Below are 13,779 nucleotides of genomic sequence, written 5' to 3' on the forward strand. Positions count from 1 at the left end.
ACAGAAAGTCATTGAGAAGCACTGCTTTATACCATCCACGTGCCAGTGAAGTTGCGCAAGAAATCTTTATTACACTTTTATGAAGATCAGAAATGTTTCAGTATAACAGCATATACATCAAAAAAAAAAATACTGCAAGATGTTTTATTTTACTGCTTTTCACAATGGTCAAGAACACATCTCTGCGGATGTCAGTCGAAGTCACTGCTGTCATTGACGTAATCTATCAGCTGTAACTGATTGCTGTTCCTCTCTTGCTCTTGCTCATCCTCTTCACCATTCTCCTCTTCAGCTTCCTTTTCCTCATCGGTCTCTCCCTCTTTCTGGGTTGTGCCACCCTGATGAAACTCCTTGTATATCACATCGAGGGCTCTGGCTGCTTCTAAAGACACTTTCAAGTTTCCAATGATCTCCTTGTCATCATCCACACTCGCAACTGCAAGAGGAGAGAGAAGAATGGGGCAGTTAGGATTTGAAATAAAAATGTGGAAAATACATTTATCAATTTAGTTGTTGCTACAACAAGGTTTTCTAATAGTCATGTTCTAAATAATCAGAACAGTAATGTTGATAATTTCCTTAAATAAAATAAATTATTTCCTATTACTTTGGCAACCCAATGCCTCAATGAAAAAACAAAACAAAAACATAATTAAGTGCAACACCTACTATCAATTCGCTGTTCAATAACATCATTTCCAGTTAGTAGCAGCTCCTGCAAGTCCAGATAAGCATTTCCAACATCCACACACTCATCCTCATCGTCCATCGGCTCGCTGACAACTGTGAACTTTAACCTTTGGAACACAAAGACATGCAGCTTAAATTTACACTCCAGAAGTTCCTCACTAATATTATGATTGTAAGATGGCCCTACCTGCCGTGGTTGGGGTCACTGCCCTCCAGCATGGTGTGAAGATACTGTCTGAGTGGAGCCGAGTGGGAGCCATCAACATAAATCACTAGAGGAGACAAAGCCCTGTGGTTTAGAAACAGCCTTGTTGGGGACAATCTCAAAGCTCAACCACTTCGCACCTCGTGTGAAGTTGTAGTGAATCTCCTCCCCCTTTGTGGGTTTGCGTAGGGACATGGGTGTTTCAGTTGTCTCAATTGGGACGCCGAGGAGTCTGTATTCGACGTAAACCCGCTGCACCGACTTGTCCAAAGCCACATGTGAGGACGGCTCAAATGTCAGGGACAGAATCTCGACTCTCATCTTGTTTCCCTGACGGAAAACAGAGTTTGTTGAGCTTGTGCACCTTCATCTATTTATTCTCCCACTGACTCATTGAAAAATGAAAGACACCAGACTGAGATCACAATTTGATTTCAAACGTGGCACAAGAATGTTTATACCTTCCTCGTTGGTCGCTTTGGAGGAATGATGACAATGTCACTCTGGGAAGAACTCGACTCTGGAGAATTGTTCAAAGAGGAAGCATTAAAATAGGGATGATCATGACAATGAAACATTAATTCTGCATATCTTGCTTTGAAACTATCAGAGTGAGTCTTTAGATGCAGAATATAAGATGTGAATGAGCATGATTATGTTACCACTGTGACTCCTGTCCTCTTCTTCATTGGATGACAGCTGATCCACCACCTGAGGCAATAAAATGGCAAACCAGTGCTTGGTACTTTGGTATTCTTGGTTTTCTTCTGTTTTCTTGTTTTCACTCTTGCTTGTGTGGTGACTTACCTGCATGCTGGTATCACCTGCAGAGCTTTTTCTCGACAGCGTGGTGACTGATTTGCGTGAAGAAGTTTCCTCTGATGCCCTTTAAACATTAGATAAAGATACATTAGTCTATATTTATTCATCCCATAAACTGTATATGTTTGCTATCAAGGTAAAAGTTCTGAAATACCAAAGGCTGAAGTAACATTGTAACACATCATGTCATGTCTGAATCCTGCTTACTTCCTTGACGGTAGATGTGAGGATGAGATCAGTCTTGAATCAGGCGTGAGATTTGATGTGTACTGGTAGGAGTCATGCAAGGTTTTGGTAGATTTCCTTCCCCCTGATGACAGGCGACTTGTGCGTGAACTTTTCTTAGAAACAGAAGCCTTTAAAACAGAAATTCATTATTAATAATTAGGGCTTCCACCTTAAATGATCATGAAAAGCTTTGTGTTGTTTTCTCACTTCATTTACAGTCTTTTTAAAACGTACTCACCTCAGATTTTGTCTCTTTTTGAACTGTTTTTGCTGGTCTTTCAAATAGTTGTGTCTGTGGTGGTCACAGAGAAGCAAAGAAAGAATCTTTAGTATCACATTTCTCACATTACAGGTCCCATGTGGTACAATATCAAGTCAGAATACCTTGATTCTGGGCTTGGCTATAGGCTGCTGTGACTCTTCAGCCTTCTCTCTCCTCCTGTCCATCCGATCACTGCTTTCCATCACAGCGTCCTGATGGTCCACCAGTGTACCCACTGATGGGTGGAACGGGTACTTCCACCTAATCATGACCCTGGCCATGCCTCGAGGTCCGCCTGCTGGGTCCCGCAGCACATAGTCACCTGGCGGGAGTGAAGAATTCATTTGGGTGTTTATAGTACAATACCAATTGAAAATTGCAGAGGGAACAACATTTGATTGATCTGAATATCAGCCTAAACAGTATTGTGACTGTTGGAAAGGAAATATGTCATACACACTAAATTACTTTCAAATGTTATTTTATTGAAATACATAATTCTTCTAATAATCCCTTGGTAAATTTCCACTTTTCTCTTACCTCGTATTTCTCGGCCTGTTGCCAGAGATCGCAGTGGAACTGGGGTTTTAGCAAGATAGACAGGTGGCACCTGGTCATCACTGTCATCATACACGTACACCCATAAGCTGCTTGATCTGAGCGTGATGTGTGGAAAACAATGTTTTCATTAGCCAAAAAAGTCATTTTTAATTACTGAAAATTGAAGATTATTTTAAATGAGCATACATTAGTTTGGTTCTAGATTTAAGAGCTATCTGTCTATCAATCTACGTGTACACACACATATACAGTATTTACAGTAGTTATATATCTGTCTGTGTGTGTATGCATATATTCAGTATGTGTATTTGCTCACACACACACACACACACACACACACACACACACATACACACGCACACACACACAAACACACAAATATATTTATATACATATGTAAAGGCAAAATCCAGACAGTTTTTTTCACCTCAGATATTGCAGGACATCAGCTGTTACCGCCAGAGGGAAGCTGGTAATGTCGTTGAACACGGGGTCAGCGTTGCATTGGGTTACTTGAGAGACATGAGGCTGGAGGTCATACAGTCTGTATGTCAAGTAGGCGTCTGGATACAGGCCAGGCCAACGAGTGCTGAGGCCCATACACCGCTCTAGCATGATAACCAGCTCATTGGGGACACCCCCACCATAGTCATGTAGGTCCTGAGGAGAGAAATGGATCAAGCTGCTGATGTAGAATAGAAATGATTTTCAGGAGTTTTGCCAGCTTGAACATAATCTCTTGTATAGTAGTATAGTATATTTTAAAAATTAAAACAAAACAAAAAAAATTACCTCATGGCAAGTGTCTTGCCAGCCAAGTGAGACGTGTCCAGGACTTCTTTGTCTGTGTGTGGCTGCTCCTCTCTCAACAACACTGTCTACTGGCTCGGCAGGGTGAAACAAGCGCACCCAAAAATCCAGAATGCCGACTATTTCTCCCTCGGATCCTTGGAAGAAGATTAGAGAGTACAACACCCATTATGCTTTGTCTCGTTGTCTCTCTGTTTAGTTTTTGATTCAAAGAAGATAAAGAAGTAATCACACTATATAGACTGTCTGCTGGATCACTCACCAGAGATATTTACGCATCCAGTGACGTGTTCCCCTCTCTTTTCCACAGCACCTGCCAGGGGAATCAGCCCACTTCCATGCGTGACAAAGCGGACCCCTCCTAATGCCTGGTGGAGCTCCGCTCTGACCCTTAACCCCTGACCTCCTAACTTGCCCAGATCTCGGGCTGTCACGGCGTATCGGGATGTGAAGCTGTAGCTGGGCTGGCTGCCTGACACCAGTGGGGTGGAGTGCACCTCAAAGTCCAAGAGGCTGTAGGTGCAGAAGGTCACAATGTCTCCACTTTGTTCCCTTCCTGCCTCTGGTTGGATGCTGCCCATAATGCGGAGGCCTGCTGGCGTGAAGGTGGCGCCCTTGAGGTGCAAAATGAAGCAAAGATTGATCACCATGCATTTAGCTCGACAAAACAAACAAAAACTCAAAAACTTGAACTATATTACTGGTTCTTCTGTTGAGACAAAGCGAGGAGGTAAGATTTTTAAATACCTGACATGTTTCAACTTTCACCTGCAGTGCAGATGACGCCTCTGAGGCAGACTGCAGTTGACTGTGAGACATGTTGGGTATTTAAAAATCTTACCTCTCCTGTTTGTCTTAAAAAAAAAAACAATCAGTATTTTTGATGAAGAGGGTTGTGATGTTTTCTCACCTTAATGTGGATCTCTAGAAGTGACTCCCCAGCCCTCAGCTGAGAAAACGGCAGATCAGAATCATCGTCTTGCATCACCTCCTGGTCTCCAGCTGGCCACGTGTACTGTATGGGCATGGTGCGTTTGTAATTCCGAGGGTTGTATGCCAACTCTTTTAGCTGAGCTTTTGAGGTAAAACAACAAAAAACAAAAATCACTTTAATACTGAGTTTTTCACTTTTGCAGCTCTTCACTCTGCTTTTTTGTGTACCAAACAAGCTGAAGCATCGTCACCTGCACATGAATCAACAGTTGACTTGTTTAGAAATAGCAGCTGTTGTTCCTACCTTGTAGAGTGTTGATCTGAAGGGCTCTTTTTGACAAAATCCTGTCTTTCTCTGCCATCCTCTTCCTGTTCTCCTCCTTCTCCCTCTCGGTCCTTTGCTTGACGGTGTTCAACTCTTCCTTGGAAGGCAAGACAAATTAAGTTTAGGTTAAACTACAAAAACAGTGGATTTTCTTTCTGACTGGCGCGTTTGTGATATGCACCTGCAGGTCTTTACAGATTTGATGCTCCACCAGTAGAAGGTGTGTGGTTTTGCGTAATTCCAGCACAGTCTCTGCATGGGAGGCCTGCATAGTTGCCAGCTCCTGAGGAGGGTCCCCCACCTTCACATCGTCTGAGAGGAAAGGGAGCCCCATCCTGCTCTCCTGCTGCATTCTAAATGTCTTAATCTGCACTAGAGTCTCGCTGAGCTCCTCCACACTCATGTCAAACTCCTGGAGGACAGTGATGTGAGAATGTATAAAGTTTATTCAAACATCAGGCGAATGTGAAAGACCTGTCTGGTTTAGTTTGCAAACCTCTGACCTTGGTGACAGAGTCCAGTCTCTCCTGAAGAGCAGAAACCTGATGTTTGTACCGGAGAACCTCTCGTTCCAGATGCTCCTTATCTGTTTACATTGAAGGTCACATTTTCAGATTTTTATTTTTCAATCCCAAAGTCCAGTGGAGCAGTCATTCATGATTAATTATTGAAAATAAAACAACAAAAGAGAGAAAAAATACATTCTTAAAAACTATAGCTGTATATCTGTATAACTGTATCCTCTGCTAACAGAATTCCACAAAGCACCACGTTTGTGTTTCTTGCTAAAGACTTTCCACATTTTTGGAAGTTGCTAAACCTAAAGCTCCTACATGACAGTGCACAGCGTGTGGAGCAGCACTTGGCTGGGGGTGATGTCCATGAGGTAGAAGACGTATCAGCACCCTTAATATTGAAGGATGGACGCTTCTCTTTTTTATGGACAAGGACAAAATATTTCCTGGCAAATTTTGCATATTGTGGAATATAAACAAGAGAGCAAAATCATTTCTAAGAAACACTTGATTGTTGGACAGTCTGTCCTCATCAACCAAGCCCAGGCTGCAGCGGACAGCTTCCGGCGGCAGCACACTGAGCCTCCTACCTCTTTCTCGCTCGCCCTGCTCCTCCAGTGTCACTGTCCCTCGTTGAAGTTTCTCCAGCTCCAGCTCCAGTCTGCGCCTCTCCCCCATTTCCTCCTGAAGCCTCCCCTCCAGCATCATGATGTCCACCCTGCCACTGGTATCGTCATGCGCCTCTTTCCTCTGCGACACTTCTTTATGTTTGTCAACTGGACTGTCTCGTTTGCACTGCACGGATAAAGTTCTAGGAGACAGAAAAAAGGTAGATGGTGTTTTATTGTTTAGAGGCCTGAAGTCTGACTCATCTCATATATTCTATTTTACTTGCGATACGACTTGGACCTCTTACTTTTCTAGTAAAGTGTTGTAGTTGTCTTTTATTAAATCCCTCTCTTCCTCCAGGTCGGCAATCCTCTCGTGTAACTGAAATAAAAAACAAGACTATAATAAGACAAGGACGATACAACAACCATGGTCTGAATTGGAGAATGGGGGCACAGACGGAGACCTTGTCCTGTGTTTGGAGTGACAGTGTGGAGGTGGTAAGCTGACCCTCCACTGCCAGAGCTCGTTCTCTCTGCTGCTTCAGCTGCTCTGTCAGCTCCTCTACCTTCTTCAGCAGAGCTTCCTGACTCTCCCTCAGGGGCTGCTGACTCTGCACATGACAAAGAAAAGGTTTTCCAAAGGAAGTGAGGAAGTCTTGTTTAGGAAACTCGCTAAAAAATAAGAGTATAATGAGAAATGTACTGTACCTCCTCCAGCTGATGCTCATAAGCCTGACAGAAAAAAATGACAGAGTGGGGGAAGGACAAGCTTTAAAGCTGGGTACTAAAAAGTATTATTATACTGTGAGGTATTTTGGGCACTGTGAGATTTTGATATTGATACATCCCTAAAAAGGATTTAAATGAAAGAGATGCTCTGAAGACAGTAAAGGACACATAACCTCTTGAAGATTGTTAAATTTCTCCTCCATGACTCTCAGGGCAGTGCTCTTCTCTGAAAGCTGCTTTTGTAGACGGATCAGGTCAACATTCTCCCTGATGGAGGACCTGACGGAGAAATAGACATGACTTATCGTGTATTTTAACGTTCATTGCAGTCGCAGCAGCATCTTTGGATAAATCTGTAGCCACCTGAGTCTGTCGGCATGTTGCTTCCTGATCTCTTTCATGGTTCCCTCAATCTCCTTTTCTTTCTCTCTCAGAGTGTCTCTCAGTGCAGTGGCAGTCAGCTCCAGCTCGGCAACCCTCACCTGCTCTGTCACACTGGACCTGCTGTGGGGAGGAGGGAGGTAGGTTAAGGAGGACCAAAGGGTATCTTGTATGTATATACAATATATACAATGTCAAACAAGACAATGCAAAGATATTTTCTAGACCTCTAACTTTGATCTGGGCCGAAGTGAAGCAGCTAAGCATATTTTGACCAGGAGGGTGAAAGAGCATCTGGCCTAAGAGGGTCTTTGTAACATTACAACATAACAAGCATGAAAACAAACTCCTCTCATATCTGGCAAGTTCATTTACAGGATATAAGTACAGATTACTGTGAGAAAATATTGGTGAAGTGAATAATGGTAAATGGACAGCACTTATATAGCGCTTTCCAGCACCCTGAAGCACTTTACAAAGGCCTCTCATTATGACCTACACCAATGGGTGGCTGCTGCCATGCAAGGTGCTGCCAGCCCCATTTGGAGCAATTTAGGGTTCAGTGTCTTGCCCAAGGACACAACTACAGACTGGGATGGAGCAGGATTTGGACCGCCAACCTTTTGGTCGATGGAGAACCTGCTCTACCTCCTGAGCTACAGTCGCCCCTCCATGAATGAATGAATACTGTACATGGAGACCTTTGAATTTTTATATATCACATCACTTTTCTGGTCTCTTTGGTCTCTTAGATCTGTTTGAGGAACAATCACACACTCACAGCCTCTCCATTTCCATTCTGGTGTCCTCCAACACTGATCTGAAGTGAGGTGGTGCAGTCTGAGTTGCCCTTCTGACCCCGCCCTCAGCTTCCATGGTTCTTCCTAACAGAAAGAGGAATATCAGAGATGGAGGGAAGTTGTGGTGCTGACTTTGATTCAAATACCTTCACGCACCTTTACCAATCCTGTATGGTGTGCAGCCCCCGAGATCCATAATGTGCTGCTTGGCCATGCTGAGTTTGTTCTGTAGCGCCTCTTTCTGGCACTCAAGCTTGGCCACACGCGTTTCAAGCTCTTGTATGGTGTCCTCCATGTCCCTGTCCTTCACAGCAGTGGAGCTTGGATTGGTTTGACGGAGATGTATGAGCTTGGTAGACATCCTGTTGTGAGGAGGACAGGTTGACCCCCATGGGAGGATGTTTTCCAATTAAATCGCAGAATTGAACAGAAAGGTTGCATTTTAAGATGTAGCCCCAGCGTTTCCCCGTCCATGTGCACAAATTACCTGCGGAGCCTCTGCTCTTGTGTTCGTGTATGCTGTCTCAGTGTACTGTTCTCCTCTTGTAGCCTGACACACAGGTCCTCCAGGTGCTCTCTGGGGAACCGGAAGAAGCGCTGAGGATCTGTCAAGATGATCACGAGGCTATTGTTAATGTAAAAACAAGACAGGGTACGTTTCCAAGCTTTGTTTCTCGATTTCTGGATGCAATGATTGAAATCTAAAATGACACATTTTGGAACATGTTTTCACCTTTGGGCTTTGTGAGGTGCTTCTTCCATGGTTTCACATCACGTAGCGTATCTGGAATTATATCAGCGGAAGAGCATTCTTAAAGGTCCCATTCATGTGAAATTAATTTTGTCAAATGTTTTATGCCAATAATATGTGACTTAAGCCTGTCATTAACTTCCGCATATCAAAAAATGCTTGTAAAATAGGCTTACATGTTATTTTCTTAAAATGTGGATTGTTTTGGGGATGATAATCATGCAAAGTTGTTTCACTGGTGTATGGGATGAAAATGAAGATCTGAAAATAGGTCAAATATTGGACCTTTTAAGCCTCGGAGTTAATCAAAGGCCATATTTATCAAGCTCCTTATGAGCTTTTTTCTTTCTCTACTCAAAGCACAATGAATATGTACACACACAAACCTGGAATGGTGGGCATCAGCCCTCCCCTCATCAGGCCCACATCTCTGACTGGAAGATCGTCAGCCGTCTCATCGACCACTGGCGACATCAATCCTCCAGCTCTGACTTGGTCAATCAGAAATCTCTGGTCCTTGTCACTGATTAGCTTGTCATATTAGCATCTCACACTGAAGCACCACTCCACCTTCAGCTGGGGAAGGCATGCAGTTGCCAAATGGAAACAAACATTTTCCTCAATGTGCTGCAAAACAATAATAATTTCATGCCAAATTACTTGAATACAACAAGATTGTATTATTATGTGCTTTATAAATACTGTTGTTGCCAAAAAAGGAAAAAGCAAAACAGTCAAAAACAGTTTGACAGCCTGCCCCAACTGCGCACCTTTAATAGCAAATGTTAGAACATGCAACTCGAGGAGAGTCATACAACTGATGGTCTGAATGGCACGACTGTTAATAATATACTGTGTTCAAACTGCCTATTGTGAACTTAACCTCCTTAAAGAAGAACGAGTTTGAAAACAATTCCAGTGAGATATTGACTTACCCTGCTTGTTGGCACGCCAACCACTCCTTTTTCTTGTGAGGAATGAAGTGGACCTATCAGGTGTTCAGAGTAAACTGTTGCCTCTCTTCTTGTGTGTCTCCGCCCCCTGAGCTTGGATGTCAGGTTTAATCTCTTTCTATCCTTCTTCCTCCTCTCTTCTCCAAGCAATTTTGGTTGTCTTGATATTGGCAGCTTTTCTGTCATATTTATTCAATTTATTTGTTTGTTTTGCTTTAAAGATGAATGATGGTTGAGTTTGCGTTCTTGCACTTTTCAGTGGCCAACCTTTTAGCATACAATATTTGTGAATAAAGCCTCTTTGCAAGACGCTTTCAGCGCCCCATCTGTTTTGCAGCTAATCCTAGAGCCTGCTGATCTGATTAGCAGTCCTCACTTAGCACTATTTAGATGGGGTGCCTGTAAATGCTTTGAAATATCATCACTGAGGGGATAAAGCTCAGTTCTTATTGTGTAAGAACGCACCAGTGTGGAAGTAAAAGGGGAGTAAGAAGTTAGGTAAGAACAAATTATATTTATTAAGAAAAGGGAGATTCAGAAAAGAGACACTGTTGACACGTTGACATGTGTAAAGATATTCATGATGCTTTCTTCAACTAATAGTTCACTGTTTAATATACATGTCAGAAAAGAGAAAAGTAAGTTAGAAATATAAATACTATTGCACAATATTTATAATTTTTCTATAATTTCGATAATGAATTAAAGATAAAATTAAGTCTGATTGACTAAGCTCCTCTGAGAATAAAAATCTGGTTGGGCTTTTAATTAAACGATTGGTCACTCATGACTGCTATCCAAAAAACATAACTTGCATTGAAAATCAGATACTAAATGCCCCATTATATTGTGATGCCATCTAAATCTCTGTCCTCGCAGAGAGCGCGGATGACAAGTGGTGATTTGTTGCTCTCACTGTTAGTTATGTCCGGGTTGAAAAACGGAAAGATGGCCTCGGTGAATGGAAATTTTGTATAAGAATACATGTGGGCATGAGTCTCTGCATCAAAGAAAGACACTGTCCCATCTTCATAGTCGAAGAACACACCCACAATCCGGGGCCTCTGGAGGAGATGCAGCAGCTCTGCCTGCCTTGCACACGCCCGGTACTGACTGCCCCTCCTCAAACAGATGGTCCAATAGCCATCCTCTGGAGTCAGCGTGACCACTCCCTTTCTGCTCACTGACTGTCGAGCCACACCCACATCCCACGCTGTTTTGTCTCCCACGTCCACCTCCCAGTAGTGCCGCCCTGTGGTGAAACCCTGTGCAGCAAAAAAAGGGACTGCTGTCAGGAGGGGGGTTGTACATACACACAAACAAACAAAAAACACTATTGGTGGAAACATTTTCAGACCAAATTCATATTTACCTTGGTGGCAAGGACACATGGTGCGATGTCAAAACGCTCGGCTGAGTCCACCAGGTTCTGTTGTACATCTCCATCCCAAACCTGCTTGCCATCATCAGATAAAACCAACCAAGGGTTGGCTGTCCTGGGATCCATCTGCACATCAACTGTCGGAAAATGACATTGACAACAGAACAACTTATTTTCTTTTTCAAAACCTTTCCTTTGTCTTTGTGGAACTGATTGATGGATACATGTACAATGTGAATGGATTTACAGTACTCAATTTCATGAGAGATGGGACTTATGGGATTTTTGATTATGAGAATTGTTTTTATATGATTTTTATATGATGAGAAATAAATGCGAAATGCCTCAAGACAAATCTAGTTGGTGAGATTAAGCTTGGCTAATCACTAATAATTAATGAAGATACTGAAAAATTAAAAAACAAACAAAACAAAACAAAACAAAGATCAACTCCATCCAACTGTACCTGCATACTGCTGCATCCGTTTATGCTCTGCCGGATAATATGGACATGCATTAGGATCACAAACAAAGCAATTAACATAAATGTTTAAATTCATATTGTGATGTAAATTTCAGATAAACGTTGCTTTTTAGTGAAAAAAAAAATGTGGGCACGAGTCTGACCGTGTGCTGAAAGCTCCTTCCAGTACGACTGCAGCTGTTGTTTTACATTGGCCACGGCCCCCCTTAAATTCCCCAGGCAAGTTTCTGAATGGACAACTATGTCAGAGCAGGATCTTGCAAATGAAAGAGAACTAAATGCAGGAAACCTCTGAAAAAAACCAAACCAAACAAAATGCATGAGGAGTGAAGAATGTATTTAAACCAACAAAGACTCCCTGCCCCCTAAAGTCACTATTGACTCCTGACCTGCAAAAGGTGGAGGTGGTCCTCTGTGCTCAAAAGCTGCTCCATCTCGCTTCTTCTGCTGTCCAGCTCAGTGACTTCCAGCTGCAGTTCTGAGATGAGCCTCTCCGCCCTCAGCTCCGCTGCCTCCTGCTTCCTCTCAATCATCTCCACCACCTCCACCTGCTTTTTCTCCATCGAATGGATTAGCGTGGAGAAGACCTCCATACTCTCTGCAATATCCCTCTTTGAATTTTTCTAAATGGGAAAAAAAGAATTCACTGTTTCTTTTCCACAAGACTGCAACTGACATTTTGTTTCTACGCCACATGACCCCATTGCTCTGGATGAGTTGATTGGATACACCACTGAAACCTCTGGATATTTGCCTTGAAAGTGTACTTACTTGTGTATTTGTCAAATGTATATATATGTAGACATATGGAGTACTACCTGCCTGACTATGTAACTACATTATAGGATTCTAGATCAGTATTTCTGTAGGCATTTCTGCTCACAGTGTGAGAAAAGTGTGGAAACCCTTTTTATTTGAAGATGCTATTGGTCGATTTTCCATCTTGCACTTAGAATTTGGTGTTCTGTGTCCAACTCACTTTGCTGAGCTCAACAGAGTGTTTGATCTCTCGTACTTTCTGGAGTCTCTCCTGGATCATCTGATGAACATCAGCCTGGATTATTTTCATCTGAGCCTGAAATGAAGTCCAAGAATCAGTAACTATAACCAGATTTGATTGGTGACCAATGTCTTTACAGAAAAGAGGAAATAACACTGGAGAGATTTGGATCACCTTTTTCTCCTGACTCACTCGCTCCACTGGAATGGTGTCGTGACCCATGTGCTCACTCTCTGTGCAGAGCACACAGACACACCTGTGGTCATTTCTACAGTACAGCTCCAGGAGCCGCTGGTGCCTTTTACAAATCCGCGCCTCCAGAGTTGCCACCGGTTCAATCAGCTTGTGAATTTTCAGTGTTGCAACTCTGAGGTGAGGCTCCAGGTGACTTGGACAATATGAGGTGAGACAGACAAGGCACGATTTCACGGCTCTTGTTTGTCTTCCCGTGCACACATCACAATAAATGAGCCTTTCTGCAACCGGTGCCTTGCCATTCTGCCTTTTCACTCTGATCTGCTCCGACATCTCCTTGGCAAAGGAGTTTTCGCAAAGTTCTGGACGGGTCTTAAAGACCGTCTGACATTTGGGACAGCTTACGGCGTGGCCGCCACCCCATCGTGAGGTGATGCAGGTGAAGCAGAAGCTGTGGCCACAGGGGATGGAGACAGGCTCAGAGAAGACATCTTGGCAGAGGAAGCACTGAAACTGCATCTCTGACTGCAGAACATTCCGGGAAGCCATGGCCTGTAAAGGCAGAAAGTAAACAGTAAATAATGAATAAATAAATACACGAAGGAACAAAACAAAGGATATAATTTATTGATTGACCATCTGTATTAGTAACGCTGCCATTTGGAATACATACGTACAAATCACAGTGCAGGTAGGAAATACAAATCCTAATGATTAACTAAACAAGCTGCTTGCTGGCCAAAGTCTAACTGGTCATGAAAGACTTTGCCTCTCGAGCTGTAATCCTCAACTGATTCTCCAATGTCAGAAAAATTCAGTTCAGTTCTTAAAACTTTCAAGGATTCTAATTGAATTAGCACTTACTAAACTACACCGTTGAAGTTAATTACCCGTTAGTGAATAATACTTTAGTTAATGAGCAAAACACAATGCACAAGCAGAAAAGTAGACACGCACTCATCTGCTGCTGCTCCTCGGCCGTCAGTTGTCGTTTAGAATTAAATTCTAAATTACGGGACAGCCAGAGGTAAGTCCTGGTGCTGGTAATGTCGCAGAGACAGAGTCCTCTTAGTGTGGCTGATACCACTCCCTCTTGGACTTTTGTACCTCCAGAGCTTTTCATCCACCTTCAGTGGTGGGAGG

General features: G+C 42.9%; 2 protein-coding genes across 3 annotated transcripts; both read right to left on the minus strand.

Annotated features, from left to right (window-relative positions):
* Nucleotides 1-46: 46 nt before the first annotated feature.
* Nucleotides 47-9,227, minus strand: rpgrip1 (RPGR interacting protein 1). Its single transcript, XM_076035499.1, has 30 exons — nucleotides 9,010-9,227; nucleotides 8,606-8,656; nucleotides 8,360-8,477; nucleotides 8,029-8,234; nucleotides 7,854-7,956; nucleotides 7,055-7,195; nucleotides 6,865-6,970; nucleotides 6,671-6,694; nucleotides 6,427-6,573; nucleotides 6,268-6,341; nucleotides 5,928-6,162; nucleotides 5,608-5,628; nucleotides 5,340-5,417; nucleotides 5,018-5,248; nucleotides 4,816-4,933; nucleotides 4,489-4,652; nucleotides 3,841-4,192; nucleotides 3,561-3,715; nucleotides 3,196-3,428; nucleotides 2,748-2,863; nucleotides 2,330-2,529; nucleotides 2,184-2,237; nucleotides 1,925-2,073; nucleotides 1,703-1,781; nucleotides 1,558-1,606; nucleotides 1,357-1,415; nucleotides 1,036-1,225; nucleotides 878-962; nucleotides 670-797; nucleotides 47-436 (listed from the first exon to the last, which is right to left on the minus strand). Exons 1-30 carry the CDS (start codon nucleotides 9,095-9,097, stop codon nucleotides 192-194), a joined length of 3,999 nt encoding a protein of 1,332 aa, XP_075891614.1. The 5' UTR covers nucleotides 9,098-9,227; the 3' UTR covers nucleotides 47-191.
* An 843-nt stretch (nucleotides 9,228-10,070) lies between these two features.
* LOC142893476 (E3 ubiquitin-protein ligase TRIM39-like) lies at nucleotides 10,071-13,729 on the minus strand. 2 transcript variants are annotated; one of them, XM_076034089.1, is made up of 8 exons: nucleotides 13,594-13,729; nucleotides 12,616-13,188; nucleotides 12,421-12,516; nucleotides 11,831-12,064; nucleotides 11,585-11,732; nucleotides 11,424-11,450; nucleotides 10,949-11,094; nucleotides 10,071-10,841 (listed from the first exon to the last, which is right to left on the minus strand). In XM_076034089.1, exons 2-8 carry the CDS (start codon nucleotides 13,183-13,185, stop codon nucleotides 10,419-10,421), a joined length of 1,644 nt encoding a protein of 547 aa, XP_075890204.1. In that variant the 5' UTR covers nucleotides 13,186-13,188; nucleotides 13,594-13,729; the 3' UTR covers nucleotides 10,071-10,418. The 2 variants fall into 2 exon arrangements, with proteins under 2 accessions (XP_075890204.1, XP_075890205.1); XM_076034090.1 differs by having other exon boundaries at nucleotides 13,572-13,698.
* Between the last annotated feature and the right edge of the window lie 50 nt (nucleotides 13,730-13,779).

This window comes from Nelusetta ayraudi, unplaced genomic scaffold (genome assembly GCF_046127955.1).
Source record: "Nelusetta ayraudi isolate G7.1 ecotype Tasmania unplaced genomic scaffold, CSIRO-AGI_Nayr_v1 ptg000042l, whole genome shotgun sequence".
Lineage (NCBI taxonomy): Eukaryota > Metazoa > Chordata > Actinopteri > Tetraodontiformes > Monacanthidae > Nelusetta > Nelusetta ayraudi.